Source organism: Verticillium alfalfae, genomic scaffold, assembly GCF_000150825.1.
Source record: "Verticillium alfalfae VaMs.102 supercont1.15 genomic scaffold, whole genome shotgun sequence".
In the NCBI taxonomy this organism is placed as follows: Eukaryota; Fungi; Ascomycota; class Sordariomycetes; order Glomerellales; family Plectosphaerellaceae; genus Verticillium; species Verticillium alfalfae.
This window is the reverse complement of record NW_003315024.1, coordinates 357146-381148: the sequence shown is the minus strand read 5'-3', so window position 1 is coordinate 381148 and position 24003 is coordinate 357146. Positions and strand designations below refer to the sequence as shown.

At 56.4% G+C, this 24003-nt stretch overlaps 9 protein-coding genes across 9 annotated transcripts in view; 4 read left to right on the top strand and 5 right to left on the bottom strand.

The window, feature by feature from the left end:
- The window catches only part of VDBG_09435 (amine oxidase), a gene marked incomplete at both ends in the record, with an annotated part of 1576 nt that extends 667 nt beyond the window's left edge, over positions 1-909 (bottom strand). The window contains 2 exons of the mRNA XM_003000194.1: positions 202-502; positions 592-909. Coding sequence (XP_003000240.1) covers positions 202-502; positions 592-909 — 619 coding nt within the window. The remainder of the gene's footprint in view (positions 1-201; positions 503-591) is intronic.
- Positions 910-1958: 1049 nt separating this feature from the next.
- Positions 1959-4958, top strand: VDBG_09434 (conserved hypothetical protein; the record flags this gene model as incomplete). The annotated part of the gene is made up of 6 exons (XM_003000193.1): positions 1959-2014; positions 2075-2197; positions 2269-2933; positions 2986-3250; positions 3542-3858; positions 4201-4958. The coding sequence occupies 6 exons, from the start codon at positions 1959-1961 to the stop codon at positions 4956-4958; spliced, it is 2184 nt and encodes a 727-aa protein (XP_003000239.1).
- A 584-nt stretch (positions 4959-5542) lies between these two features.
- Positions 5543-7318, top strand: VDBG_09433 (conserved hypothetical protein; the record flags this gene model as incomplete). The annotated part of the gene is made up of 2 exons (XM_003000192.1): positions 5543-5805; positions 6124-7318. 2 exons carry the CDS (start codon positions 5705-5707, stop codon positions 7316-7318), a joined length of 1296 nt encoding a protein of 431 aa, XP_003000238.1.
- Positions 7319-7561: 243 nt separating this feature from the next.
- VDBG_09432 (oxidoreductase) lies at positions 7562-8504 on the bottom strand (the record flags this gene model as incomplete). The annotated part of the gene is made up of 3 exons (XM_003000191.1): positions 7562-8005; positions 8075-8300; positions 8395-8504. The coding sequence occupies 3 exons, from the start codon at positions 8502-8504 to the stop codon at positions 7562-7564; spliced, it is 780 nt and encodes a 259-aa protein (XP_003000237.1).
- A 1331-nt stretch (positions 8505-9835) lies between these two features.
- VDBG_09431 (conserved hypothetical protein) lies at positions 9836-11737 on the bottom strand (the record flags this gene model as incomplete). The annotated part of the gene is made up of 7 exons (XM_003000190.1): positions 9836-10178; positions 10235-10392; positions 10448-10488; positions 10538-10627; positions 10687-10983; positions 11048-11221; positions 11283-11737. The coding sequence occupies 7 exons, from the start codon at positions 11386-11388 to the stop codon at positions 9836-9838; spliced, it is 1209 nt and encodes a 402-aa protein (XP_003000236.1).
- Positions 11738-13288: 1551 nt separating this feature from the next.
- VDBG_09430 (predicted protein) lies at positions 13289-13975 on the bottom strand (the record flags this gene model as incomplete). The annotated part of the gene is made up of 1 exon (XM_003000189.1): positions 13289-13975. The coding sequence occupies one exon, from the start codon at positions 13973-13975 to the stop codon at positions 13289-13291; it is 687 nt and encodes a 228-aa protein (XP_003000235.1).
- A 193-nt stretch (positions 13976-14168) lies between these two features.
- VDBG_09429 (predicted protein) lies at positions 14169-15765 on the top strand (the record flags this gene model as incomplete). The annotated part of the gene is made up of 2 exons (XM_003000188.1): positions 14169-15468; positions 15716-15765. 2 exons carry the CDS (start codon positions 14169-14171, stop codon positions 15763-15765), a joined length of 1350 nt encoding a protein of 449 aa, XP_003000234.1.
- A 1892-nt stretch (positions 15766-17657) lies between these two features.
- Positions 17658-19341, bottom strand: VDBG_09428 (predicted protein; the record flags this gene model as incomplete). The annotated part of the gene is made up of 3 exons (XM_003000187.1): positions 17658-18722; positions 18791-19200; positions 19305-19341. The coding sequence occupies 3 exons, from the start codon at positions 19339-19341 to the stop codon at positions 17658-17660; spliced, it is 1512 nt and encodes a 503-aa protein (XP_003000233.1).
- Positions 19342-21979: 2638 nt separating this feature from the next.
- On the top strand, positions 21980-23180 carry VDBG_09427 (endosome protein; the record flags this gene model as incomplete). The annotated part of the gene is made up of 3 exons (XM_003000186.1): positions 21980-22235; positions 22318-22623; positions 22678-23180. The coding sequence occupies 3 exons, from the start codon at positions 21980-21982 to the stop codon at positions 23178-23180; spliced, it is 1065 nt and encodes a 354-aa protein (XP_003000232.1).
- Positions 23181-24003: the final 823 nt, after the last annotated feature.

Genomic DNA, 24003 nt, shown 5'->3' with positions numbered 1-24003 from the left:
GATGCATCTGGATCCCGTGAAAATCTTCCCATCCCGCGTTGTGATTTCAATTTTGGACACTTTGTCCTCAATCGCCGCAACAGGACTTGAGAGAAAGATTCTCCCCGCGCCGATAAGGTCTGCGATCCCCTTTGAGATCTCTTGAGTTCCTAACAGCAGGTGTCAGCCCTGGGACAGAAAGTCTTTGTAATGAACACCTACCAGATATAATCCGCATGTGGTTCCCTCCAGTCTGATCATCAGCCCGCACGGCCAGGAGACCTTTGTTACGCCGACAGTAGTCAATAAACCAAGCAGCAGACTGCTCGGATGATTCCACGCCATGCATAACGCGAGACCAAAGGTTGACCATCTGGATCGTCTTTGGACCTGCGCCAAGCTCACGCACATACTGATCGAGGGTGACGTTGTCGTCCTGTGAATTCGGGGGTTCCTTAAGTAGGGACACCCGCTGAATATGATCCCGGACCTTTTCCAAATTCATCTTCTCATCTTCCGTAAACTTTTTCGCCCATTTGGACGGGGTCAGTCTTGTTTATGATCTGTAAAGGGATTGAAGTATGTGGTTCTTCCACGCGTATAAGCTCTTACCTCTGGCGTGATCCCAAACGGATACACAACTCTTTCGGATTCAGATGACTGCATGATTGCCTTGCCTACCAAACGCTGCCTCACAGTTTGAAGTCCGAATTTCTGCACATAGGCCCAGATCCGCGGTTGCAGTCGGTCGTTGATCCATGCAGCTCCGAGATCTGCGACACCACGTCCCGAAGCCAAAGGCACAGTCCAGGTCTTGCCGCCGACGCGGTCGCGCGCCTCAACAACGGCTACTGAAAGGCCTGCTTGCTGCGCCGAATAGGCAGCTTGGAGGCCACTGAGGCCGGCACCAACGACGATGAGATCAAACATGGCGTAGAAAGTCAACCTGATGGGGGATGTGGGAGATAACGAGCTGAGGCGCTCGTAGCGTACTTTCTGCTGGTTGTTTAGTCTCTAGAATGAGAATCGTGATTCAAGTGAATACGAATCACGCAAGCATGCAAGAATCTCGCACGCTACTATAAGGTAGAACTTCGATTGCTTTACATTTCGTTGCTGCTGGACCTGAACCCAATTGCTGCGGTATTCACAACGGCTTGAGAACCCGATCCTTGTCAAGGGTTGCTGCAAAATCGCGGGGATGCAACGAATCGCAGAGAAGTTGGGTGCTACAGTGAAGCCTTCATTGTCTCCAACCGGGGTCTCGGGATGGTGCCGCACTGACAGCGGGATGGGATGCCGACGCTTACATCGGTTTGTGCGGGGAACCTCAAGATGCATGCACGCCCTGTGCTACCTGCGGAGCCTTCACATTATCGCGTCCATCAGCTTGAACTCGTGATCACAATTTTGACGGAACAGAATGCTCAAAATGAACGCAACTGACTCTTAGCGTGAGCGACTACTATGAATGCTACCCTGATGCGATCACGAGATGTAGACCTTTGGAGGGAAAATCCAACTATTCTTCCACTCTGTACATTCTATGTGATTTGCAGTCTATCTCCAGGGCCCAAATCTGACAGGTCGGTGGTTTGCTCAGTCTGTGCCATGTCCAAACAGCTCGCGCGTACCTCTTCCAATTCCCGAGCACATGACCGGCCTTTGGTCGACCTCCGCCGTCCGCTTTTGTTTAAGACCCCCTGGACATTGAGGGGAAGGCGGCGACAGCGCTCGAATGCTCCGAACAGCTGCACCTCTCGGTGGCCCGTAGACTGGATCAGCTGCTGGGGACGATGCCACATGGACCCAATGACTCGTCCGAGGACAATTTCCATGACAAATTCCAATGCTGTTCGCGGGACAGAGGCTTTGGGCAGGTCTAGGCTTCGGTTTGCCACTTCATCATGTTCCTTGATGTCAAATATGGCCAGCGTCAAGACTAGAGCGGTAGACACGGGACGTTGAGTAAATACATCATGGCGCCAGAGGCTCCCCGAAGACAACAGCCCAAAACAAGGAGAACCGCAAATGCGTACGAGATCCCCATCTCGGACAGAGTAGACTCTTGTCGTTGCTGAGGATGGATTTGTAGATGCGTCGCATGTCGGCAAAGCAAAATCAAGTGCTCGGGGGATGTGCCATGCAACAACTGCATACGGCGCTTCACTCGTTGCCACTTTGCGGAGGCTGGCAACAAGGTTGTGGTTTCCGAAAGGTAAGAAGAGCCCTCTTTTCTCGCAGATGCGCTTTCGCCTAAGATGAGCGACACCCTGACGGCATGGACAGGCTCCTGCAAGAGTTGAGACAGCAAGCCAGAGGACATCGAGGTAGCCCGAGTCCTGGCCATCACGAAGCTGGCGAACGGGCCCAGCCTCGAGGCAGTTTACGAAGGGCTAGGCAATTGGACGAACCCACAAACTGGAAGGAAAGGCAACGCAACGCGCCAAGGGAGCACCAAGAGGGTTATCAATTGGATCGAGGTTGGGAGCGGCATCGACAGTCACTGACCAGCGAGAGTTGCAGCTCGCACAGCCATACCAGTCGCCAGGACCTTTCTCCAAGAATTCCGTCTCGCGTATCATTCAGTCCATCTGGAAGCCCCCTTGCGCACCCGCCACAGTTCACCCCATTCCATGCTCAGCGTCAGGTTTCTCCTGCGCTTGCTGCCGAAGGGGGCCCAAGACGTCGTCGCCGTATCGCAGAAGCCTGTCAGCTAGTCTTCGATGTTGACGATGACGACCTTGACTTCACCGAAACTCCGGCTCTCGTCCGAGGGAGGACGCACCCGGAGCGACATCTGCAGGAAACCCCGAAACCTGAACAGGTACAAGAAGTGCCCCCTTCACCACGGCCCTTGGTCTCTGTGCTAGACTCGGCAGGCCTGACATCCCAACGATTCAGCTTGCCTTCCAAGATCATCAAGAACAAGCATCCCAACGGGCAAGGCTGGAGTGAGTAGCCCTGAGGATTCCGTCCACTTGGATTCTGACTAACCTTGGATAGTCTGGCTGGCACCGTGGTCCACTTGGTCCTTCACAGTCCGGCTGCGGTTTCTAATGAAGGAAAAGCTGTATCCGGACTCGGAAGAAGGCAGTGTTGATGTCTACGATGGAAAGATTTATCCCTTGCATTGGAAGCCGGCATCTAGCGACGCGCCAGACATGAGCGGCTTGCCGTCCATGGACTACGCCATCTATCTCTTCAACGCCGTCAAGTTCCATCTCGGCAGAGCCTATCGGTTCTTTGAGGATGCGAGTTTTTCTCAGTCGTATGAATGATTTTTACGACGGCGAGGCACGAGCCGTGGCAACGCAGCATCAGTTTTGGTTTGTCCAGTATCTCCTGATGCTGGCTTTCGGAAGGCGTTCGTCTCGCGCTCGAGGGCGAGCAAAGATCCCCTGGGGCGCCTGCTACTTCACTCGCGCCATGTCCCTGATGCCTGACCCTGCTGTTTCCCGGAGAGACAGCATCCTGGGCGATTGAGCTGACGGCATGGTGGGCTGTACTTTTACGCCATGACCATCGGCGAGCTGCCACGTCTATGTAAGTCTACCGAGAGGAGTCTGTGCCAGCTTCAGCCAGGCCCCGCCGTCGCCTCGGTGCTGGGCCACGCCATTCGGATCGCGCAGCTTGAAGGCTTGCACACCCCGCTGCCTGAGAAGGAGCTGGGCGCGCAGATGGTCAAGCGCTGCCGGAATCTCTGGTGGACGCTGTACATCATGGACAGGCAGTTCTCCACGTCGCTGGGGCTGCCCATGTCCATCCAGGACGGCGGCATCACGACGCACCTGAGTGTCCCCGGCGAGAACTCGCAAGAGGACACGGCCGTGGTCCTCCAGGTCAAGCTCTCACAGCTTCTGTCGCACATTCTGTCTTGTACGTGGGTATGATGCCCTGGTGACACTATTTGAAATCTGATGACGAGACAGCGATTTACCAAACCGACCAGACGCAGCTTGGGCCTTTTCTCGAGATGACTGGGTCCATACTACGAACCTTGGCGGGACATGCGCAAGACATTGAGGAAGTCATTGCCCAGAAGTTTAAGAATTCAGTCGATACCATGCCAAAAGGCATATGGCACATCTCTCTTCTTTACCATCAGGTCAGACCACGCCATCCTCTGGTGTGTTCTTTTCGGATCAGATCCATGAAAGCTGATGCTTGAGCAGTGCGTCATGGTCGCCACGCGTCCGTTGCTGCTGTTCGTGCTCCAAGACCGACTCAACAGCCCAGAACACGGCGACAAGGACTGGGAGCCATTTTTGAGCACGACGACATCGTTGATCTCGACCGGAATCAAGTCTGCTGTCAAGACGCTCCAAATTCTCACAGACGAGGAATATCTACTAGGTGCGCCCACACCCCCTGCCTGCTTCTTGTTAGCCCCAAGTCTGCTGCTTGTCCTTCTCGAGTCTGACCCAGGAGTCGCAGAGGTCTTTCTCGTCTTCGACCTCGAGTTCGTCTACAGCGCAGCGATCCACCTGACCATGGCCGACGCCCTCTTCCCAAGCGTGGCCGAGGACACCCGCGGGCACAGCCAGGCGGCGCACTCAATCATGGACGACATGATGGCCAAAGGCAACAAGGTCGCGGCGACGCGCAAGGAGGACCTCACGCAGCTCGAGGATCTCTGCCGCGAGCTCGCCGCGCGTACGGATGCACGCGGCCTGCAGACGCTGACGCTGACGCTGCCGGGTCTCGATGACTCGATCGCAGGGTCCCTCTCGTCGGCAGGGACCACGCTCGAGGCCGTGGCTGGCGTGGAGGAGGACGTGGGCCTGCAGAGGGGACTTGGCGATAGTGCCATGGCGGAGGAGACGCCGATGCTGTGGGCGTCGCTGCCGGCGGCGACGACGAATCTGGAGTTTATGGACACTATTGGGATATCGTCGGAGGAGGTGTTTTCGATTCTGGATGAGATTGGCAACATGGATGATCAGGGAGTTGTGTACCACTGGCCCGATGCGGGGTGATGTAGCATGTTGTGTTCGTGGGATGAAAGAAGAGCATCAGTCCTGAGACCAAGGTAAGGCACCTCAGTATCGTACCGAGGTACCACCTACCTCAGGCACCTTAGGAACGTAGGTATCCAACACTGCTGTCGATCGAAAGCCTGCCTCTGTGAGAAAGAAAGACCACTGTTGCTGCCTCTTCAAGAAAGAAAGACCACTGCTGCTTCCTCTTGGAGAAGAGAAGACAACTGTCTCTGCCTATTGAAGAAAGAAAGACCACCGTTACTGCCTCTGTGAAAGCCAGACACCATTGCTGCTTCCTGTAAGAGAGAGACGTAGACGGTGAGCGCGTTATCGGTCCCGTCAGGGTCCAGATAAGCGAGACGGCAGGCCGCCGGCGGGCAGGCTTACAGGGCCCCGCCAATCACGCACTTGACGGACGACCCCATCCTCCGCCTTGCCAAAATACCAAAATTCCCACCTCCACCAAAGAATCGTCGCCGATGGCCGCCACAGCCATGAGCCATCATCACTCGTCTGCATCTCGCCATATTTGTCCAGGGGCCGGCTCGCCCTCCCCTCCGCCATCGCCCATGTCCCATGTCCGCCATGCGATAGCATTGCTGCGAACCCCGTCTTTCCTTGTCGAAGCTCGTTCCGTTGCCCCGCGCCAAGTGCTAGGAAGCACCTAACCCTGTCGAGGTTATTGCAACCCCACCATCATCACCACCACCACCACACAGGCGCAGAACAAAACAAGATTCAGTATGGCCGCGGCCGAAGACGGGTCCTGGGACCAGACTGGCCATGAGATGTTTGAGGACCCGGAGGAAAAGAAGGTTGTCTGCTGTGCCCTCGACTCCTACCTGTACGTTGCTTGCCGCCCAACAAAGCTTTGGGCACGTCTTTACATGATGCTTCCTCCCCGTGCCGTGACTCACCGCACCTCGTCATGAGAGCGACATGCCGGCCCACGACGGGCATGGGTGGTTACACAACAACCACAGCATCTTGACTGCTGACCCTAAGCTCATCGACACCCTCTCTCCAGCATCCCTCTCCAGCATCCCTCTTCAGCATCCCTCTTCAGCATCCCTCTTCAGCATCCCTCTTCAGCATCCCTCTTCAGCATCCCTCTCCCCTGCACATGCGCACAGCAACCAGGATCTCGCTGACCAGACATCAGCCAATATGCCAAGGTGGCACATTTCAACGTCACCCACCTGCGCCGCCAGAGCTTCTACGCCCTGCCCCAGGCCCAATGGCAGATGCTCGCGGCAGCCCCCTTCAACTTTCTGGAGACTCTCGACCGCACTGACGAAGCCATCGACGCCAACGCACAACTGGCCCGTGCCATAGCCCACCACGGCATCAAGTCCTTTGGTCTTGCCAATCCTGACCCTGCTGCCTCGGCCTCAGCCGACGAGCCGGCCCTCGCACGCGAGTGGGTGGGCATTGCCAAGCACAGCGACATTGACAAGGCTCGCAGCACCCTGCGCCAGTTCTTCCGCGACTGGACCGCCGCTGGCGCTTCCGAGCGCCAGGCCTCCTATAGCCCCGTCTTCGCCGCCGTCGAGAGCCAGCGCGCGCGCCTCAGCAGCAGCAGCAGTGGCCACGACAGCGGCGCAAATCTCAGCGTCCTCGTCCCCGGCGCCGGTCTCGGCCGACTCGTCTTCGAACTCTGCCGCGCCGGCTGTGACGTCGAGGGCAACGAGATCTCCTACCACCAGCTCCTCGCCTCGGACTTTATCCTCAACCATACCAGGACCGCCGGCCAGTTCACCATCTTCCCCTGGGTTCACACCTTCTCGAACCACCGCACGCGTGAGAACCACCTGCGCAGCTACGCCGTGCCCGACCTGCACCCAGGCACCGCCCTCGCCTCGGTGTCGTCGCCGTCGTCGTCGTCCCCCGCCGCCCAGCCAGGCACCATGTCCATGTGCGCCGCCGATTTCCTCTGCCTCTACGGCGACGAGGCGCGGCGCGCAACCTACGACGTCGTCGCCACCGTCTTCTTCCTCGACACGGCGCCCAACCTCGTGCGCTACCTCGAGACCATCCTCAGCTGCCTCAAGCCCGGCGGCATCCTCGTCAACGTCGGGCCCCTGCTGTGGCACTTTGAGAACAACGCGCCCGGCAACCACGGCCGCGACGACGACGGTGACGGCGAGCACGACTACAACAACTCGTCCGGCATCGCCGACCCGGGCTCCTTCGAGCTCGCCGATGACGAGGTCATGGCCCTCGTCGAGCGCGTCGGCTTCGTCGTCGAGGCCCGCGAGACGGACCGCCCGGCGCCCTACATCCAGGACGACGAGTCGATGATGCAGACGCTGTACCGCGCGAGTACGTGGGTCGCGAGAAAGCCTCTTGCCGGGTGATCGAAGCTAGGGAACGGGACATGATGAATGGTTATGCATAGTAGACGCAAAGCAGCAAGATGTTAGAGTGTCGAGATGTTTCGCCTGACGGCCCCCGTCGTCACACAAATCGTAATACAAGAGAAACGTTATTTTATTTCATCAGTGACATGTCACTGCCTCAATCTTTATTCATACCATTTCATGCAAGGTATACAACTTGACTGCCTCACTCGTACATCCACGCCATCCTAGTCTACAGCTTCACGTACAGCTTGCCCGCGCCCACAGCGCGCCGCCGTCAATGGCAATCGTCTCGCCGTTGACGTGCGACCCGGCGCGGCTCGCCAGGTAGACGACGGCGCCGGCAATGTCCTCGGGCCGTCCGAGGCGGCCCATGGGGTTGCCCTTGCCGACGACCTCGGGCCCGCCCGCCATGTCGAGCAGGCCGTTGGACATTTTGCTGGGGAAGAAGCCGGGCGCGATCGAGTTGACCGTGATGCCGCGGCCGCCGAGCTCGAGCGCGAGGTTGCGGCCGAGGTGGATGACGCGGCCTTGCTGGCCGCGTAGCCGTAGGTGCCGGCTCGCCGAGGGGAGCCGACGCCGAGGCCGCGACCGACGCCGTGATGATGACGCGGCTGGGGTTGTTGCCCGACGCGCGCACCTGCAGGCAGCGGCGGGAAGTCGCGGATCGTCGCCGAAGACGGCCTTGACGTTGAGGTCCATGACCTTGCGGAAAGGCGGCCGTCGGGGTGGCTGTCAAAGGCCTCGCCCCACGTCGCGCCGGCGTTGGCGAGCAGCAGGTCGACGTGCGGCGTGTGCTTCTTGACCGTCGCCAGCAGCGAAGGCGACGCCCTCGGGCGTGGCAATGTCGGCGGGCGCCGAGATGGCGACGGCGCCGGGCGCGAGGTTCGGGAGCGCGTTGAGCTCTTTGCAGGCCGAGTCGCAGGCTGCCGCTTTGCGGGACGAGATGAAGACCTTGGAGGCACCGGCTTGCAGGATGCTGGAGGGTTCGCGTGGCACAGGTCAGCGTGTGATGGGGCCAAGTTGCCGGCTGGCATGACGAAGGGAGGGAAGGCAGGAAACACGATGCTTACGCGGAGGCTGCGTGCAGGCCGAGGCCGCGGGAGCCACCCGTGATGACGGCGACCTTGCCCTTGAGGGAGAAGAGGGAGGGGTAGTCGTGGAGATCCGTCTCGGAAACCATGATTGCGGTCGCGGCGTGTTCGAGGGGAGAGGATCGAATGGGTCAAGGTCGGCAACGGGCGGGGAGCTCGAGGATGCAGGATCGGGGGAGAGATTGGAAAGGATGGATGCAAGAAAGAGGATGAGCCAGTCGACAGAATGCAGGCTCTCTCAATCGTTTTGTCGTCGGGTGTCGGCTTAGTCGAGAAGGTTGCTTACCAGATCAACGGGGCTCAGACGCTGAATCTGGAGAAAGTGTCCTGCATTGCTAAACAGAAGCCACGCAGAATCCAGGCCTCTCCACACCGATTGGGCCATTGGAACATGACGTTTGCGGGGGGGAGATACCGAGGCTCGGCTCACAACTGCTGAGAAGAAGCGAACATGGACTTGGTCCGGGGAAGCTAACCCTTGTCGTCCCCTATCTCCGAGCCAAGTCTGGGCGGGGGTTCACCGTTGCCACACCGAAATACGGTGTGGGGTTTCACCGACGCGGCCCATCGACATCTCCTCGTCCTCATCGGTTGTGAAGCTTGTCTGAAGGGAACCGACATTGTCCTTATTTCCATTCGGTACTAGGTGCCTTGAACTGGGTCCGCCTTGTTCGGGCGTCGCGCCACGCTAGGCAACCAGGGACCAAATCCCAAAACATTGGAAACTGCACATTCGCTGCAGGAACAGCCTGCGCCTCAGATTCGGCGACGCGTCGTGGCGCCACTTCTCAGTTTTCACTTTCTGATTTTCTTCTTCTACCAGTCAACCTTGGCTTCCAAGTTGCCGTAGGTCGTCGTGGCTAGAAGCACTCGAGTCATGTGGTCTCAAAGGCCTCGCCACGAAGCTATGTAGCCGTCCAGAGGCCATTATGAAACGGCGTCGTCGCGGCCCTGTCTCCTTCAAGGACATGGGGCAATTTAAAAGAAGGAACAAGAGGCACGTGTGCGGAGAAGCGAAAGGAAAAGTTGACAATGGCATTCTGCGTGTACATATCGGTCGGTTCGGTCCTCGGGTACGCTGGAAACAACTATCTCATAACACTTCCCTAACGTGCTTCTCTCATGTCATGACGCAGTAGCTAGCCCTTCAACCATGATGGCTGTTGCCTGTGCTCTCCGCCCAACGTATAGAACCTCATATCGTAAATCATAATCGCAATCGGCAAGGGAGCACACAGTTTGGGAAGAACCCGCATGCTGCGCGCACACGTACTGCCTCCATAGTCGGTGACGCTGTTGCGACGGCTTGGTGTGGTGAAGGGAACCCTCCTCACAAAACGTATTAATATCGCGGCATTGAACCGGAGACGCTGACTCGGGCGCCTCGGTCTCCGCAGGTCAGGGGTGCACGCAACAACCTTTAATGTTGCGCTGCCGGCCCATCGTCGTTGCCCTGCCTGTGGTGATCCTTGTTGTCCCAGCAGTCATTGATGGCAGTATAGACAACTGGATAGTCAGCTCCAATTCGTCCAATGAACATCACTTTGACGTTGTGTTCAACAGTCATCATCTTGGAGTAATTAGCGCGAGAAGATTTCGAGAGCTTCTCGCCCCGTGTCGTGACCTCCATTTTTGCTGGAGGCGCACCAAGCGGCGGCTCGCCTTCAAGCATTAGAGGTTTTGTTGACGTGTAGATAATGCCGTGGTGCCGGGGCTTGACACCTCTTTTCCTACAGCCTTGACCTCCGTATGTAAGGATGGGCCTGTTTCCGGGATCAGCAACAAGCGACACATGCTCCACGTAGAACGAGCAACGTACACACAAGTACTGTGACCCTCATCTGTCGCTATCACAATGAATCTTCGAAAACCGACATGTACCAGCCCGCCATATCGATCTCTGAGCGCGTCTCTGTCAGAAAGTGTAGCGGCGCCTGGCATGACTCCCATAGGTTCTGGCCATAGCACTTTGAACACCTGCTCACATGTTAACGATCTTCCACGTGTTGATGACTGCGTTGTCGTGCCCTACCTCGCCAACCTGAAAGTATTTAGACTTGTGAACCTTATAGCCTGTGCAAGACATCAGTTTCGTTTCTGAACAAAGGTTCGAGTAGCCTACGTTTGTCCAGGACTTCTCTGTCGCCGACCTGACCGTCGCCTGAAATGTGATCCTGTTGGGCGGCCTGGTGATCGAGTGAAATGACGGATGCTGGCCTGGTCAGCAAAGTCACGCTTGAGTAGTTTCATTAGCGCCGGCAAAGTACGCACCATACGCTCCACTGCTAGAGGGGGCCCCTTCTTGAGCATAGAGCGTTGACAGCCCGGGGTTTTGTTCCAGCAGTTGCGCTATTTCGGGGTCGTTGGATATGTCGAGCGCACCATATACAGACGTTGGGTTGACTTCAGGGCCGGGGTTTGGTTCATAGGCGCCCGCGCCCTCCGGCTCAGGGACCTGTTCCTGCTCCAAAACGGCTTCGTAGGAAACGTGCTTGTTCTTCCCCTTTTGCCAATGACGACGGGAACGATCAGACTCGTGCGTTGCATTGGTGAATTGATATTCCGTCTCTGCGACCAGTAGTAACGCGTTAGATTGGAAGCTCTCCTGACGGTGATAGGTCAATCAACCAACGTTGGGTAGAGGCTTCGCCAAGGCCATCATCAGCTTCGGAGTCGTCTCCGGCATTGGTGGACAAGGTACTCAAACCCTGCACTAGGTCGTCCATATCCTGTCGAGGAGTTGCAGAGTCTTCCGCGGCAGCACCACCCAAGGCCTGGCCATTTTGGTCTTCATACAACCACTCGCCTGTGTATGTGTAAGCGCTGAATTTGCCTGAGGAAGGGGAGAATATATCATGGTTTCATACCATTTGATCGCTGTCGTCCATGGTAGTAGGTTTCATGCTCTTCGGACCAGATCCATTCGCTCCACTCAGACCGTGGCCTGTGTTTGTCGGATCTATGTTTGCGCATGGCGAGAAGTGCTGCATGAAGTTGCGAGTGAGTTGTCGTACGTCAGAGCAAGTTTGCACAAGACCAGCACCACAGCTGGCTGGGGCATTTGTCGTGTCCCGACGATCGGGGAGGGTGAAAGCAAAAGGACGCAAATTCGAGGCTGACGCAAGTCGATGTGGAGGAAGAAAGGCGCCGAACGAGGTTCTGGTCATGTGGCCGCAGCCCGACGAAACAAGGCAGCGAACGACAAGATAGATAAGGCGAGGGACATCGGGCCTGGGGCCTTGAGCTTTGAGCATACAACCTCTTCCTTTGAGTTGATGGCTGTGGGCTCGGGTTCGTTGGAGCATGCGCTGTAGCATAACCCGTGACGGTTCGAGGGAGATCTGACTGGCAGACTGCACCGATATGCACGCGCTGTCGGTCTAATTCGAGGGGGGGTGGGACGGCATGCTATGCGACGTGGGCAGGCTGCACAGTGATGACCTGGACGACGGAGGCTCGATTTGACCCGACTGGATTGGGACGCAACAGGGTGCGAAAGCGGGCAGACATGCGGACCTATGCACCAGTACGTGGCTCAAGACAAAATGCTGGCCGTGGTTCGATCTGGGTGACCGAATGAACCACCGCTGGCCAGACCATGATGCGATGGGTCATGGACGGAAGGAGAGACGCGGCTTTTCGAAGCATGGTGCTGTTCAGACGCAATTCAAGCCCAAACTTCATGGGCAGACAGACACGCATGCGATGCACATGGCTTCAGCTGCGGTGTCTCTTGTCCGTCGGCGTATGGGCTGTTTGAAAGTTGACATGTGTCGGTGCCCAAATTCGTTGTGACGGCCTGCCTTGATGGTGGTGGCCTCGCCGGCGGTGGTTGGCAATGTTCTTGGGGTGGGTTGCGAGGCGGACGTATCTGTACATGGAGTATGCGGAACAGTGAGATGGGGAAGGTGGGATGAGGGGTATGGTGTGAAACACACACTACACATTTGAGAGTGGTAGCAACACGTAAAGAGGAACAAGCAGTGGCGGGGCAGGCTGTCACATCGTATTTCCTACCTCACATTACCTTAGATGCCTCCCCAAGGTACTTGCCTTCCGGCGGCCGGTATGCGTGTGTCCCTTCCAGTTGATGGAGCGCAGAAACGGCAGGTGCGCCACCCGTGGGTTGTAAATGCACTTTCCTTTCCTCTCCCGAATTCTCGGCGCCATCTCATCATCCATCTTATTACCACAAAGCTACCGTACAGCTACCTAGTAGGTAGGTAAGGTACCTTAGATAGCTAGCTGCCTCCTCGGGAAGTGGGCCCTCGGGTCTTGCCCCCTGTAGTCCCCCACCTTGGGCGTACATAGTAGTTGGCATGCGGCCAGCGCAATACTAGCGCTCGCGGCTTCCCTAGCTTGGGGGGGCTCAACCTAGCTCCCGTCGCTGCTTCCTGGCGACGGCAGAGAGAAACGTGGGGCTTTGCTCGAAAAGCCGTCGCAGTCCGATTAGTTGCCGCCCACATGATGATAACGTGGGTATCATGCTTGACCGACTGTCATGCATACTCGTTGAGCTGTTGTTTTGGCCGCCAGATTGGGGGCACTTTGGAGACGAAAGACGAGGCAGAGCCTCCTGTCCTGTAATTTCCTCACCCGCTCTCCTTGGCATCCAAGCTGTAATCATCCGAGAGCCCAGTCCGTACCTCCAGCTCAAATGCCACACACCAGCCGGCCGCATACCTCTCAATACCACCGGCGTGGTCTGTCTCTCACCGAGTGAGACGGACGCCTCACTCGCAGGCTCCTTCCTCTCCCATTTGTCTCTCCTGCACATGCTCTGCGTAGGGATGAATCTCTCGAATGACTCACTATACAACAGCCGTACCAGCATGCCAGCTCTGTGCAACGCGTACACAACATAAGCTTGTCATTATCGCATTTGCACCATCGCTAGATGGTAACCACGTGCCGAACAACCTATTGCTTTCCTAGCCTCCCCGTTCCTCGACCAACGCGTCCAGACGTCCATCCTCACCTCCGCCTTTCCACGACAGTCGCGACTCGACAATACAACGACTTGGCCAGCGGATGGCTCGTCGCGATCTTCCAACGAGGCTCCCTTGCCCACATCGACAACAGAACTACGGGACACCGACGGTATGCTTCCAGGGGCTTTGGCGATTTCCCATAGTCCACCCACGGCGTCGCCGTTGTCGCCGCCCTTGCCGCTGCCTCCAGCACCACCACCTCGACCGAACCAACAGACAAGCATTAATGTACCCAACTCAAAGCCAAATCTTCCAAGGGTTTCCCTTTCTCGACCCTCGCTGCTTACCTCGCAACCCCGAAACGAGCCACTTCTCGATAGGAGACGCCTTGGGCTTCCAGCTGAGCAGCTGGCACCCCAGTCCTGGCGGCTCGACCAGCACGATGAGCTGCATGAACTTGGCGCGCGTCGTTCTTCTTTGACCACGACGCTGACGCCTTCCTTGCCCTTACAGGCAGAGTATTCCGAGAAACACGACAATCTCACCGATGCCGACTCGACAGAACGCGAAAGCGACCACGACCATGCCTTCCCACCACTGCCACCAACCGCAGGAACGCCCGCCGCCATCATGCGGAAAAGGAAAGAAATTACAGCAAAAATACGCAATCACATGGCACGCTACACACAAAACGATCCAATATCAAGTCTTCACACAGCTGAATCCGAGGCGAATTATGAGCACTACTCCGATGTTGAGATACAAGGATTGTGGATGCTTTTGAAACAGAAGCGGCAGCAAGCGGAGCGATCGCGAGTGTCAATGGCTGGCAACAGGAAACAATTGAGAGACCTTCGTCGACGCAAAGACGAGGCCGATAATGCGTTCATGGGCCTTGCCCGGAGACTGATTGCCAGCAGTCACCGGACCGAACTTGATGCCTTATCTACGCCACTTCAGATTCGCTTCCAGGAAATGCAGCTTCTCCGGACGGATTATCACACCAAGGAAACCGAGTACGAGGGTCTCGAGGTGGATTTAGATCAGCTGGAGGAAGATAGCAATCGGCTCGAGATTCGCTTTTTCAGAACGCTGGCTATGGCCGACATCACAACTGACAACACAAAGGGACATCATTTGCAAGCAAAAGCTGAAGCCCAAGACTCAGTGGGTATGCGTTCCATGTTGATGGGCATTCTGCCGGATCGCCCTTCGGTCGAGGTCCACCCACTCTGGACCGATCTATCGGATGCCATTGCCGAGATGAACATTGCCCAAGAAGAAGTGGAGGATATCCTTCTGGCTCGGCAAGAGCTCACGTACGATTTGGGTCTGAAGGAGCGCACCAATCGTACGGTCAGTGCCAGAGAACTCGAACTCCTGCGCAGCTTTCGAGCGGATGAGCAAGCGGAGCTGGCACGTCTAGCAGAGGCGACCACCCGAGTTCGCGAGCTTTACAATCGTTGCATGGCGGAAGCAGCACCTCATGAAGATCCACCTTACCATATAGCATTTGCACTTGGTCTACAAACGGACGACGAAATCATTCTAGATGATTCTACATCCGACACGGAGGAGAACTTCTTCTACCGTCGTTATCCCGCGCTACTATCTCAGCCTCACCATCTCCTCGGGCGCGAGCCTTTGACCGTATTGTCCAACTTGAAGCAGGTTGCCAAGTCGCCCATGAATACTGTTGACAGGGGAGATCAGATGCGTGCTGCATTCAAGGAGTACGAAATATCTCATTTACTTCGTGATACCAAGGCGATGAACAAGACCGACTATATCAATCGCTGGCTCCTTCAATATCTCCGCATCTCGCCGCTGCAGGTGGAGATTCTAGCCGCTGCCTTTACGGAAAGCACACACCTCCAGATTGTAGACACACAGCGCTGGGAGCTGGATGTTCTATTCCAGTGGTGGAGAGACGAGGCAGCTATCCGATCCGTGGAACACATTTCGCAGTGTGCGTTGACCGCAACGGTTGCCAGCTCAGCGCATGGCCCAAAGGACGGGTTGTTATTCCTTGGGTCGTCTCATTCCTCTCAAATCAGAGGCATGGCGAGCGAACCGCCAAATAGCACCTTTGCAAAGCACGATATTTGGGAGTCTCGATCCCGTATGTCTGGTCATTTCGGTTCTGAGGCAGCTTCCGACGTTTTGCATCTTGGATCTTGGAGTGAAGAGTACCCCAACAAGGCGTCTGCCATATTGTCTGATTTCGGGCCAAAGTTGGAAACATCACGTTTATCCGGAGGATAACATTTGGGGGATAAGGAGGCGGTTTGACTCTCGAGGAAAGAAATGTCGGTTTGTGAGCATGTATTTAGTATGTTTTCCCTGTCGTGGGACTGTAGAAAATTTAGCTAGAGAGCGGGCGATGCGAGAAGCTGGCGAGCTTCAATGGGCAGCTTAGCGTACACAAAGATACCCTGTCTGTTTGTGCTGAAATTTCAATCACCATCCTCGCAAATGGGCACATGTTCGTCCTTATATCTCAATCATGGATGGCTGTTAGTCATCCCTCGCATATCCAGTCCTACGCATGACTGTCCGCCAGCGTCCCCCACGATGACATCCTGCGTCAGGAGCGACAGCTCACTTCTTAGTTGTGACAGGTGACTCGTCGCGATTTGAAGACTTGCGAGCGACATCTCCCATGGCAATGTACCTGTACATGAACCTCATCGCGCACACCCGCACAAACCATTCCACCCCGCCCCTCTACCTGCCAGCTTCTCCAGGCTAATGCAAGGCCACGCGCATTGCGCTGTTCTCGTCGACAAATGGCCGCACACCAGCGGCATGTGACGCTGCTTACAGCGTCCCCTCGTCTGCAGCAACCCGCTGCCGCTGCGCGACGCCGCCGAGGCCCCTGTTCCCCTTCCTCGCACCCGCGACAGTAGCCGTGTCGGAATCGGAGACGCTGCCCTGTGCAGAAGGCGAGGCTTTGGAACTTCGGGAGAGAAAGGGAGGGGGCGCGCAATGTATCCCAGGCAAGCCGTGGTCGTTGCTTTTTGGAAATTCCAAAACTCGCTCTGTCGGTCGTACCACTTTTCTGCCTGCTGCCTCTCTACACACCTGCCGGTCTGGCGAATCGCTGCTTTCATCGCCCTTTGTTGGCTCAGCTCGAGACGGCTTTGGGGGAGGAGACTTAATCCTGGACAGCGGCGGGGCCAATTGGTGCTCTCGTTGCTTTACCCCCCCTATCTACCATTGGGCCTTGCTCTTTTTCTTCTTACCGCTTCACTCCCTATGTGGCTTGCTCTGCTCGTGTGGATCACAGTCGTCTTCCCAAGACACAATGTCGTTAGCCAGGCTAATGGGGTGTGGATTGGCTTGACGTCCTCTGCGACGGGATGTCCCGGGGTGACTTGTCCCCCAGGATCAGGCCGCGGCGCAGCAGCATGGCAGCACAGCCCTACGGGACCCAGGGCGATGGGTCAGTTTCTAGACGATGGATTCGGTGCATGGGTGAAGGAGGGGGGGGCGAGAAAGGATTAGGCCGAAAAGAAGGTTGGGCGTGATCGCGTGTGAGTTTTGACGATCTTGAAGATGCAGGCAGGCTGCGGAAAGGGGCCCGGCCGGGCCCGTTGGGTCAAGTCCGGGCAGGGATGTGGTTAGGACATGTTGGGGGTTGTCCGGCAGCGGCTCTCCAGCTCTCCCGGCAAGACGCGGCAACGCAAGCGGAAGACGTGGACAAGGTGGAATTCCATGATAAACTGTTGAGACTGCTAATGCCCAAAGACACGTGTACAAAATAACCCCTACGTCGTCAGCTGGGAATGAGTGTGTCCCGATGTCCATGCTGTAGACTGATTCCGGCATCGTGCTTGCAGCCATAGCCTTGTACTAAAAGAAACCAAAAGTTCGCGAGCGCACGAGTCCCATGAACCCGTTGCCAAGGCTGTACAGCCAAACCTCGCACCAGTAACGCCTCTTTCTTCCCAGCGAGCCAGACATTTTAAGTGACTCTGCATATGATAGCCGAAAGCAGCACCCCCCCAACCTGAGCTTTCCCCCCAAAACCAGAGCAAAATTAAAGAAACTGGAGAATGTCAGCACCGCATGTAGCATTGTTTGGGAGAAGAGCGGATTCTGTCCAGCAGGCATGCCCTAGACAATATGTAGCCATGGTGCCGTTGCTGCTGCTGATCCCCGACGTACCCTGTCATGTTCCAAGTCAAACTCGTCTCCCGTATGTGTTGTTGACTTGTACCGTATACCTGCGCTGCCTAGCAGTCGCAGATGGTTCAGGTGGACCACTGAAGAGTCCGATAACGTATGTATATAGGTCAAAACCACGCATTAGTTGACGTGGGACCGCTTCTTCCCCTTACTCTCAGACGAGCCGCGGCTGGCCGGGGAGGGCTTGTCTTTTTTCTGGGGCTTGACGCTGCCAACGGCAGGCAAGGCAGGAAAGTCTTCATCGTTCAAGATAAGACTTGTGATGGACGCCTTGGCTAGGCTGGCGGTATGTTCATCGTCCGTGGCCTGCGCAACCCAGGAGAAGGTGGGCGCAGACGGAGAGGAGCGCGCAGACGGGAGTGGAATTTCCGGGACGGTACTTGCTCGCACCGTCTGTGGTTGACGGTCTTCGTCCATGTCTGAAGTGCAGTCCGCAGACGATGAGTTGTAGAGACAGCAGGCCGTGCTATCAGTAGTCTGTGCGGCAGAGGTACCGTCAGAGCCGAGAGGAGGCGAGCGCTGAATGGGGGGTGGGGGCTTCTTGTGGATTAGAGAGACGAGGCGAGGCTTGGTCTCATCCGATTCTTCAACCTTGGGTATTTCCTCGTCAGCATGACAAGACGAAGGCGCTGAAATACAGTGTCTCGTGCGAAGAGATTGAGGATCGAGTCTGGAAGAAAAGTCGGCAGAACTGGAGCGAACCAAAGGGCGCGGTCGGGTGCCATCATCCACGAATGGTCGATTGGGCGTTAGATATACAACAGAAGAATATTTGTCGGGAGCTTCGCCTTGAGACATGTTGTCCTCGGCCACTGACTCCGGATCTGGAGGTAGAGATGTGTATTCCGCGATGGTGGACCAAGTTGAATGTTTTTCAAGATCGCAGGAGGCAGAGCGATCTTCGCATTCCGACACGTCAGACACATTTTCAATGTCGCCCGAGGTAGTCTTGTCTTCATCATCCGCGAAGTACTGGCCTGGCAGTCTGACCCTGGGACGAGGCTTGAGAGGAGGAGTTCGACTCTGATGTGAGCCGGGCTGGTGATCCATATTGCTCTGGTGATCGGATGAAGGAAGCTCGTTGCCATTGGCGTTTTCGCCATACCACGGTGCCGGTGCAGCAGCGTGACGTTCCCGCCGACGAGATCGAGTCTGACATGGAACCACCCGAACGTTGACCACCTGCTGGTTACTATCATGATGAGGAATCAACGGCATCACCGGAGGGCCGAACCATTCAGGCGGAGGCCCACGGGTGACATGAGGTTGTAGAAGGGAGGGCCAGAGGCAAACGGCGGCGGGGGCAAGTAGTGGTTGCCGGCAGTGCTATTATCCCAGTGCTGAGGAGAGGAGGCCAAGGGCTGAGGCCCTGCGGTGTAGTTGGGCCTGTAGCGGTGCACAATCTCCATGCCCCGGGGGTTCGGTGTGCCGTCGGGGTAGCACAGGCTTATCCAGGCGTCGCCCTCGAGGATGCCGCTGGGGAGCCACATGTGTAGGCCGCAACTGAGGTCTGTGGTGTGGCGTCCTTGGGCGTCAAGCTTGCGGCAGGGGAGCCTATGCGTCAAGGTCTGACCGTAGCTGTATGGGACGACCTGGCCGCCTGGGTCCTGGCCGAAAGCGACGTGAGGAACTTGCAGTGTTGGTAGGCATGGCAGCGACCATTCTGGTAGTGATCACAATAGGGTCTCTTGTTATGACGATTTTCCCCATGCTTCTGGTTGCAAGGACCTAGGTAGATCGGCTCATGTAAGTCGACGTGAGTGTTACCCGGTAAACCATTGGTGATCATGGGCGGGGGAGCCATGTCTGGGTACGGCATAGACCCGGGCCGTTTGCTGCTTTGTCCTCCATCCTGCGGAAAGCGTTATGGTTGGTAATGCGACGGGAGTAAGACAACAGCAGACAGGCTGTTAATGATAGAGCTGGTCCTGGATGGAGGGAGCGCAATCAGGACAGCCATTTTTGCGTGACGGAGCGAGAGGAAATATACTGTTACAATCACATTTCTCCGACAACCATATTCTCATCCCCAGATTGCGAAGTCAAATGGGCAAGGAAGAAAAGTGCGGCCAGTGGAAGACTTGAAGCCATGTTGTAAGTTGATCAATGGCGCGAATCAGAGTCTGGTGTGGATAATGCACCAGGATGGCAGCAAAGCGTAGGCTGGCTCTCTTAAGGTAGAGAAGAAAGGATCCAGCGGAGATAGGCCCAAGAATTCAAACCTAGAGACTTTCCTGAGGTTGCCCATTTGCGAGATGGTTCTCGCCATGGAGGGCGAGTGGTTGTTCTTTTCAAACCCACCACGACGAGCCCGAACAACACAACGCGTGCGTTGGGCTCGAGTTTGTACGACTTGCCTCTGAAATTGACAGGCTGGGTTGTCATTACAATTACATAGTTAAATAAGATAGGTTGACTGTCCACGCAAGACGTTGCCATTGTTTGTTGCCTGAATTACAACGTTAAGCCTGCCACGGTGGACGGCTCTGCCTGCTATTCGTCCGAGTGAGAGGCCAAGGCGGAATTGAAGTGGAAAAACAGAAGGTCATGCGTGAAGTGGTCGGATTGCAATACAAAGCCACCCAAGACAGAATAGCCCTAAGCATCGAGATTGGGAAGTGGTGGCGGTTGGTGGTTGTCGTCGAAACCTCGATGACTTGAAAGTTTAGGTAAGCAAACTCAATGCGCAGGGTGTTCGGGCGGCCGGGGCCAGCTGGGTTGAACATGTAGTGATATGCGGGTACCAGTTCATGAGGCGACGGGCACAGTGAGAACAAGACCCTTCCAGCACAACCGAGTGCCGTGGACTTGGGCCGGCATGCTGAAGCAATGCACAGAGACAGATTTTCGCAGGGGCGGGGGCGATTCGAGACGGGAACAGACTGAAGATAGTCAGGAATGTAGACAGACGGGAGGCCATATGAAACCATTTGACCAAGCGCGCGTCAGGTCTTGAAGGTCTTGAAACGAGTCTTCGCTAAGCGCCGACCGAGCAGAATAGCTGATGGGCGGAGCAGTCAGTGTGGAATGCTGGGAGCGAGATGCGGGAGATGAGGGCATCGTGAGATGAGGTGGACGTTTCGTCCATCATGATGATGTATTTTCGGCATGCTGTGGTTCGTCGCAAAAACGGTGGGGGTTGTGATGTGATCAGGAAGATGTGCCGATGAGCACTGCATGACTTCAGCTGGCAGGTTCCACCCAGTGCCATTGCCCACCACTGCATTACCCACTACCAGCGGCGCAGCAGCAGCAGCAGCAGCAGCAGATGCAGCAATCCAAGAAGAAAGGTAGGTAGGAATAAAGGTAGGCAAGCACGGTGCCTGGGGGTGGGTGCCTAGGTCCTGAATTCGGGATCCAGGACAGGTGAGGTACTTCCGCAGTCTTTGGACTTGTTTGAATTCCGATGTAAATGAGCCCTGGCTGCTAGCAAGGAAGGCACGTGCCTAGGTACCTGCGCTCGTGCTCTCGATTGGTAGGAGTACCCCGGCAAGGCCCTGGCACCTGAGGATGCGGCAGAGTGGGGACCGCTGGGTACTGTGTACATGGTCAGTAGCCAAGAGAGAAGGCAGGCAGATAGGCATTGTTGGAGGTGCATTCCGTCTGTCTATCAGTCAGGTACTGCTTCCGCTCTCTCCCCTCTCCTGTTTGGACCCAATGCATCCATCCCATCTTCCAACTTCCCTCTTCCAACACCCGATAGGTGGTTGCCTTTGATTCTTCTCTCCTTGCTGCGACTATAGTCGTCTGGTTGTCCAATATTCTTCTCCCTCCAGTGATACCCTGATTTTGCCTTCCCTTGGCCTCCTCCGTTGACGTCGACCCTGCGGTGCGGCCTTTCCTGATTGAGACCCCTTGGACAGCCCGATCTAGCCCCTCAGGCCACTATCGATACCGATACAAGCACAGAGTCAAGGGCGAATCCACGCAAGACGCAAGTGTCCCCCCGTTCCGTCCCCATCCGCCCGCAGCAGCCTAGCCCACCCAAGGCCCCAGCAGATCAGATCAGATCAGCAAAGCAGCAACAGCACCACCAGCCCAGCAGCAGCAGTGCTTCGGTCAGGCAAGCCGTGGAACCACAGCAACCCAGCGACACCACCCGCCGCCGACGCCGACTCGAACCCAGTCCACCCGTCACCTCACATCAGCACCAGCGCTCTGGTATCACACGAAACCTTTCCGCCATCGAGTCCTTCGTCATCTTTGTTTTCCTTTGTTCCATCATCGCACAGCACGGCGCCCAACACCGATTTTCCACACTTGGGCATCCTTAGCCGACGACCCCCAGCGAATGCTGCGTTTGCGGCGTGACGCCAGTCGTCCCCTCGATCCCGACCATCCGGCCAGGGGAATCGACGTCGCCACCCTCCTTCGACGACGCCAGCCTTCTTCAGACTCGACCACGATCCCACATACGAACCTTCTACACATCTATCAACGACATGTCGGCAACAAATCCCTCCTCCGCCCTTAACGGCGTCGTCATCGGTCTCCTGTCCTCTTTTGGCTCCGCCTTCCTTATCGCCGTCATCTTCCTCATCGTCTACTTCTTCCGCTACACAAGTAGCGGTCGCATCTTCCTTGACCGCATCGGCCGCCCCGGCGAATACGATGACGAGCAAGCATTCGCCCGCGAGGAGGCAGAGGCCCTCGAGTCCATGGAGGAACTTCAGCGCACAGAATACTTGAGAGCCAAGGGTACGTTTGAGGCGCCTTTCGTCCCGACGCACGGGGCGTTCATCGTCGAGAAAGAGCCTCAACTGACGAATCGATCTCTCAGCTTTCGTAACTGCTAATCCGCCCGAGTCCCTCCAAACCGATATCTCGCTCTCCCAGTACCTTGCCATTCAAGAAAAGGGTGTCTCCGCCTGGGAATTCGAGCCCGAGCTCGAAATTGCCAACTGCTTCGTCGAGGGCCGCACCGAGATTGAGTTCTTCGACTCCGAATGCACTGTGCTCAGTAACCTGCCTGTGCCTAAACAGAACGAGGTTTACTACTGGGAGGCAAAGATCTACGACAAGCCTGAAAACACATTGCTCAGCATCGGCATGGCCACGAAGCCTTACCCGCTATTCAGGCTGCCAGGTATGTCCTGGCGTTTAGTTTGTATGTTTGGCGACCCTTGGCTGACGCATTTAGGCTTCCACAAATATTCTGCTGCATACACTTCGACTGGCCAGCGTCGGTACAACCAACCGTTCAACGGTACACAGTACGGTCCCCAATACGTGCAAGGCGATGTCATAGGTGTTGGCTATCGTCCTCGCACGGGCACAATCTTCTTCACTCGCAACGGAAAGAAGCTGGAGGATGTCGTCCATGGTCTCAAGTCCCAGAACTTTTTCCCTGCCGTCGGAGCCAATGGTCCCTGCGCCGTCCACGTTAACTTTGGCCAAGCCGGCTTCGTCTTCATCGAAGCCAACGTCAAGAAGTGGGGTCTCGCACCGATGACTGGCAGCCTGGCACCTCCGCCGCCATATGGATCTGAGCAGGGCGACATTCTCTTGGAGGCGGGACGGAAGGACGGATACTCGGCCAGCGTTCCTCAACACTCGCAGTCATACTCACAATCTGTGCAATCTACATCTCGCGGCGGTGGTAGTCAGGTGCTCAACCCCCAGACCGGACACAGTCGCACATGAAGCGGCAACTTTAGAGTCCTCCCTCCAAGGAGTCCAGGCCCCATTCGAAGCCCGACTGATATATCTCTGGCGCACTTCGTTCCCGCCGACGAGAGCGGTGAGCCCAGTGGCAGCGGGCACGGAGATCGTGACGATGACGAGGAGAGCGACATCGGCTTGGGAATGCAGGACGCATTGAACCCGCCCCCAGATTACACAAGCCCCGACCACTCGGACCAGGGCAGCCGCAGGAACAGCTCGGACAGTGAAGAAAACACGCCCCTTATTCGTGTGGTCAACCGGAGTCGCAGCAGCACAGCCACGCTGCTGACCGGGCCCTCGCATCCGCCAATCCCCAGCTACAGCGACGCAGTTCGGGACGGTGCCACGAGAGAGAGCAGCAGTAGCAACAGACCTGGGCTGAACCGACACGTCTCCCGGTCCAGGTCACACAGTGCTCAATAAGATGAACGGGCTGCTTCATATGTGATAGCTGCGGGTGTTGGAAGACTTAGCCGTTCCACGGACCAAACGCCCTAGGCTGGCGCACCATCAAATCTGGCGAACTCGGCGTTGCGGTGCTTGTGATTTTCCTTTCTGTTTTTTCTTTGTCTTTTTTTTTTTGGACTAGATGATGACGTCTCAACTGGCAGATGGGATGGACTTTCGACGCTGTATGGGCCGGGCTGCTAGCGTCAACACGATACCTTGTTTCGATGGGTGGAACCGACGCGTCTATTTTATTCGAAGCTCACAAGGTGGTTAAAGGGTTACAGCCTTACGGGCTGTAGGCTCCACAGGGCCAGGGGAGAGCTTGGAAAGCATGCAAGTATCGGTAGCATTT